This window comes from Bidens hawaiensis, unplaced genomic scaffold, assembly GCF_021521415.1.
Source record: "Bidens hawaiensis isolate Kalapana, Puna unplaced genomic scaffold, B.hawaiensis_p1.1 tig00037157_1, whole genome shotgun sequence".
NCBI classification, from domain to species: Eukaryota; Viridiplantae; Streptophyta; class Magnoliopsida; order Asterales; family Asteraceae; genus Bidens; species Bidens hawaiensis.
The window spans coordinates 104,755-110,175 of record NW_027505459.1 but is presented as its reverse complement, the minus strand read 5'-3'; the positions used below and the strand labels follow the sequence as shown (position 1 = coordinate 110,175).

Below are 5,421 nucleotides of genomic sequence, written 5' to 3'. Positions count from 1 at the left end.
ATATGAAATTCAATCTCACTATTTTCTAATGCATCTTGGAGATATCACAACAATTGGGATGAGCCCAATTCTATTTTTACATTTTTTAAATAAGTTAGATTCCTTTCTAGCGAGAGAAAAAGCAGAAAAAGGGACAAAAGGTAGGGTGAATGGTTATTCATGGCATCTAATTGGCTTGAGATGACTCAGAATTTTGATGACAGAGATGTATATTAATTAACCATTCATTGATGGAGAAATCTTGAAAGAAATAATGAGAAAAAATGTGTCAGTTTAAGCGACACATGCTCCAATACGTACTGCATATTGTTGTGTCTCTTGGAGTTTTATGGGCTTTGTGTGCACGTCCTAAATCCATGATCTTGCAAGGAATTAGCGGACCGAAGTCTATGTATGCAGTTTTGAATAGGTCAGAGATAGAGTACGTTTCTTCACTTAAAAGACACCTTTTAATAATTCATCGAACCTATAATGGGTAAGTTTTATAAACATACTGAACGATTTAGAATCTACCTCTTAATCGGGTAGTCCTCTTAATGGCTTAGCACAAAATTACCAAACAGCCCCTAAATGAATAAAAGATAGTCTCGTGGTCCAACCCTAGACATAAATAAGACTCAAGCCAGCCACCATACAGGTTACTTGATCATATCTTTTGAAATATTTGGAGTTCATACTGTTAAGCTGTTTGTTAGGCCAGGGTTGACTAGATTAACTATGGACCCTCCCCCTCCTTTCTCTCTCTCTCTCTCTCTCACACACAAAACACACTTAGCAACCAGGGTGGGGGGGGTAATTTAAAGACAAAAATGCCCATGTCTTATGTGGCTCCCACATCTTCCAACAATGCACATATCAAACAAGTCATCGATTCATCTATATATATGAAGTCCTAGTGGTTTTTAAAGATGTTAACTGTTGGGCTAACAAAAAGATTAAGTCTTTGAACAATTTATCATATTAACATCCATGACATGATAGCACCTAATCCCCCACCCCAATTCACACTGCTCTTAGTGGCACATTGACTGCCAATACAAGTAGGTATTATGGACTTCATTGTCAACATTAGGTCACAATTAAGTTTAATCAGTACTTAAGTAGAAATAGATTCCATAACTAAAAGTCATCGCCTAATTACCATTGATTTATGGAGGGGGGAGATCGATAGTGCGCGGAAACTACTTGGCAATTGATTGATAAATGATAATGTATGTACGATTCCACCAATTATACTCATAGTTCTTGATAGAGATATATTCTCCATTGTAGTAATGTTGGTTGTGGAACTTGACTTCACCAATGGGCAAAGGATGTTTATTTCATTGTTAGCTAGCATGATCAAGATCAAGATCAAGATCGAGATCTAAAGTGTTGTTGGCCAATATATATATACATTGGGTTAAAAGGAAGATGAAAATTGAGTGGATAGTACATCATAATTTCAATGAGATCTCAAGAGAATCATGTTTGTCTTCCACAAAAGTGTCTTTATTGGTGTTATGCATGTAACCAAAGTCTTTCATTCCACACATTATAATGTCGTAACTTTCTTGGATTTGCATATATCTATAAGCTCATATATGCACTATATAACCAAAGAATACTAACTCCAATAGCATTTGTAATTTTGTAGTCATGAATTTAAAAAAAGAAAAAAACTATATAATGGTAAGGTATACCTGCATCCCCCTTATCAGACTCTACTAATAACATTGTTATTGGCGGGATATTTCAAGGTATAGTTGTTGCATTAACATGGATACCAATCCACTATATTAACATAAATATATTATACTTGAGGTTAGAATGAATACTGAGAACGTACTATTACTCTTTATTTATTTTAAAATGTATATATTTCAAAATATATCATAATAGACTAATAGTGATTTGAACAATAATGTTAAGAGTAATGAAAAGAAGATCAAACCTCGGCTAAAGTTGCTTTTTTGGATGATTGAACTCCATTACTTTGGTGATCAAAGCCCCTCCATTTTATCCCTAATGGTGGACCCTCCCCCACCCCCACCCCTCGTCAAGTTCAAACTCCAGACAACAAACAATGAGAAATTGAAAATAGAGTTTTACGGTGGTAAAAAACAGGATTAAAGTCCCAAAAAAAACGCCAAAAGTCCATCGGGAAGTGTTTTCCTGTCAATACTACAAAAGACAAAAGAAATTTAATATATGCCTGCAATTTGTGCTAACTAGAGGCCCTTCTTTGCAACACAAAATTTACCTATATATATAAAATTTTCATAACTTTTCGGACGAAAACATAAAAATTTACATAACTGCGCAAAAAAAAAAGTGAGCCGGGAACCCCCTAGGTCCTCACTAAGTTTCGCTCTTGTCAAAAGATGCAACGTTTTTAATCCAAAAGACATGTTTTTTTACGCATTTTGAGTCTAAGGGTGGAAGAGGTGCTTCAAGACACTATCCTACAGTTTCACAAATCTTGCATTGGTATGTCATTTATACCAAACTACCCCAAAAACCCTTGATCACTTGCAGCGCTCCTCTCAAATACCATAAAACCGTTTTTTTTTTTAAAATTATTATAAAGATGATAAATGATTAGGTAGGTAAATATTGAAAGTCAATTGCACATCATGCAATTACCCTAATATCCGTACCAAGGGGTGGTGTATCCTAAGAGGGTACCTTACCCGATTACCGTACCCGTATGGTGACTTTCCTACCCCCTAATATATCATTTGACTATAATCATATCAGCAAGAGTTACTTGATTATATATTTATTAAATGTTTGTTTCATTTATTAACAATGAAATATATATATTATTTTGACACACTTAAATCTTCTTTTATAAAAGAAAAAGAAGAAGAAAAAAACAAGGGTCTTTTAACAATTGATTTTGATGCAATAATTTATTTATATATTTTGTTTGATCTGATGTGAATGAGTATTATTTTGCACTATGTATAGAGGGGCCTGTGTAATAAGATTCCAAACAGGGAGGTTCACCGATTACCCATATAAACGGCCTTGGCGTTTCTTTTATCACACCTCTCAAACTCAATCTACCCTTCATCACTTCTTCCCATCTCTCTATTTACTAAAACAAACATAATTAATTAATGCAATGGCTATAGATTGCATGATCAAGAATCTATCAACCATGTCTTCCCTCAAAGAAGACCAACAAAGGTCACTTGTTTTCGATGCATCGGTCCTGCGGCACGAAGCCAGCATACCCCAACAGTTCATATGGCCGGATCATGAGAAACCAAACTCCCAAAAATCAAAGGAACTTGAGGTTCCTTTGATAGACTTAGGAGGCTTCCTTTCTGGACAGTCATGTTCAACTGAGGAAGCCTCCAACCTCGTTGGCGAGGCTTGTCGGAAACATGGTTTTTTCCTGGTGATCAATCATGGAGTTGATGCAAACCTAATATCTGACGCCCATCGGTATATGGACTTGTTTTTTGAGCTCCCGCTTTCAGAAAAGCAAAGAGCTCAAAGAAAAGCTGGTGAAAGCTGCGGTTATGCCAGTAGCTTCACTGGACGGTTCTCATCTAAATTGCCTTGGAAAGAGACACTCTCTTTCCAATTCGCTGACGATAAGAACTCGTCAGACATAGTCAAGGACTATTTTAAAAATAAAATGGGAGAAGAATTTGTACGGCTTGGGTATGTTCAATTCCAATTATATGTATCTCTCTTTTTATTTAAATAAACTAGTATTAATATATACTTTATTATTACCATATGCTAAATGATTTGATTATAATCACAGGAAGGTGTATCAAGAGTATTGCAATGCCATGAATAGACTTTCACTTGGGATCATGGAGTTACTTGGGATGAGCCTCGGTGTGAGCCGCGCTCACTACAAGGAGTTCTTCGAAGAAAATAACTCGATTATGAGACTAAACTACTATCCACCGTGTCAAAAGCCAGACCTTACCTTAGGGACAGGGCCTCATTGTGATCCAACATCTTTGACAATCCTACACCAAGATAACGTTGGTGGACTAGAAGTGTTTGTGGACAACGCGTGGCGTTCCATTGCACCCAATTCAAATGCTTTTGTTGTCAACATCGGCGACACATTCATGGTAATCAATTTGTTCATGATTATGTTTTCTTTGTAATTATATATTACGGCTATATAGTATAGGATGGAACCTAATTGGATTCTTTTTTTTTTCCTTTGGTCTTGCATTGTTTTTGTTTTTATTTGTTGTTTTGGCTTTTTTTCCAGCACTATTTAATTGTTTTTTGTAGTTGGTTGTGTTTTAATCTGATTACCTGTAATTTTCAGGCACTTTCAAATGGAAGATATAAAAGTTGCTTACATAGGGCTGTGGTAAATAGCAAAACTCCTAGAAAGTCACTTGCTTTCTTTCTATGTCCAAAGAAAGATAAGGTGGTGAGCCCGCCAGAACAATTGGTGGATGAAAAAAACCCTAGGATATATCCAGATTTTACATGGTCTACCTTTCTTGAGTTCACTCAGAAGCATTACAGAGCTGACATGAATACCCTCAAAGCTTTCTCAAATTGGATTCAACAAAAAACAAGTTGAACTTGATGTACTCTTCTTTCTTTAAAATGCTACTTAAGAAAGAAGACATTGAAAACTGTAACAAAGATTGTCCAAGAGGGTGCATGAAGATCTATGCATGCTTTAAAACTTTCCCTTTTTTGTTTCTTTATGGTCATAAATTGAAGGAGGAAAATGTGAAAGATTTAAATCTTCATGGGGCAAAACTAGGAATAAAGAGAAGCATATAAATGAGCCAATTTTGTTATTTCCTTTTGGACTATATGTAGAAAAGTTTATGCACTTATCACTTTTTTACTTTAGTTCCTTAGCTTCTACTTGTATGTGTATATATGTCAAAAAATTATTGAAATAAATAATCAAATTGGTAAAATAATTGGGCATCCTATGCCATATTCAGTCTTAAAATAAGAGTTTATATATATATATATATGTATATATATATATATATATACTAGATGGGTACCCGCTGCATCAGCGGGTGTTTGAACTTGTTAATCACGTAACAAATATAAGTGTTTATGGTTCGGTTAAAACCTTGAAATCGTTTAAACCGGTCATTGGTTTAACTTCTTTTTTCTTTTTCTTTTTTTACTTTCGGTTTGTTGGTCGGTTTCAAAATTTTCAAAACGTAGTGAACGGTTGGTTCACGGTTTATAGTGGCAACCGGCCATATGAAACCAGGCCAGACTGTAAATGTTGACCGCATTTTAATGTTTTTTATTATTAATTATTAGATATGTTTTGTAATATATATTAAATATAGTTAAAATTTAATTGAACATAATCTTTTTATTACAAATAACTTGGCTATATAACTTCAAATTAACATAATTGCAGTATGATTCATTTTGTGATCTTTGTTTCACGTCATTGATCTTCCATTA

General features: G+C 34.7%; 1 protein-coding gene across 1 annotated transcript; it reads left to right on the top strand.

Moving 5' to 3' along the window:
* Nucleotides 1–2,949: 2,949 nt before the first annotated feature.
* On the top strand, nucleotides 2,950–4,855 carry LOC143613317 (gibberellin 20 oxidase 1-D-like). The gene is made up of 3 exons (XM_077087056.1): nucleotides 2,950–3,657; nucleotides 3,764–4,085; nucleotides 4,292–4,855. Exons 1-3 carry the CDS (start codon nucleotides 3,110–3,112, stop codon nucleotides 4,553–4,555), a joined length of 1,134 nt encoding a protein of 377 aa, XP_076943171.1. The 5' UTR covers nucleotides 2,950–3,109; the 3' UTR covers nucleotides 4,556–4,855.
* The last annotated feature ends 566 nt before the right edge of the window (nucleotides 4,856–5,421 follow it).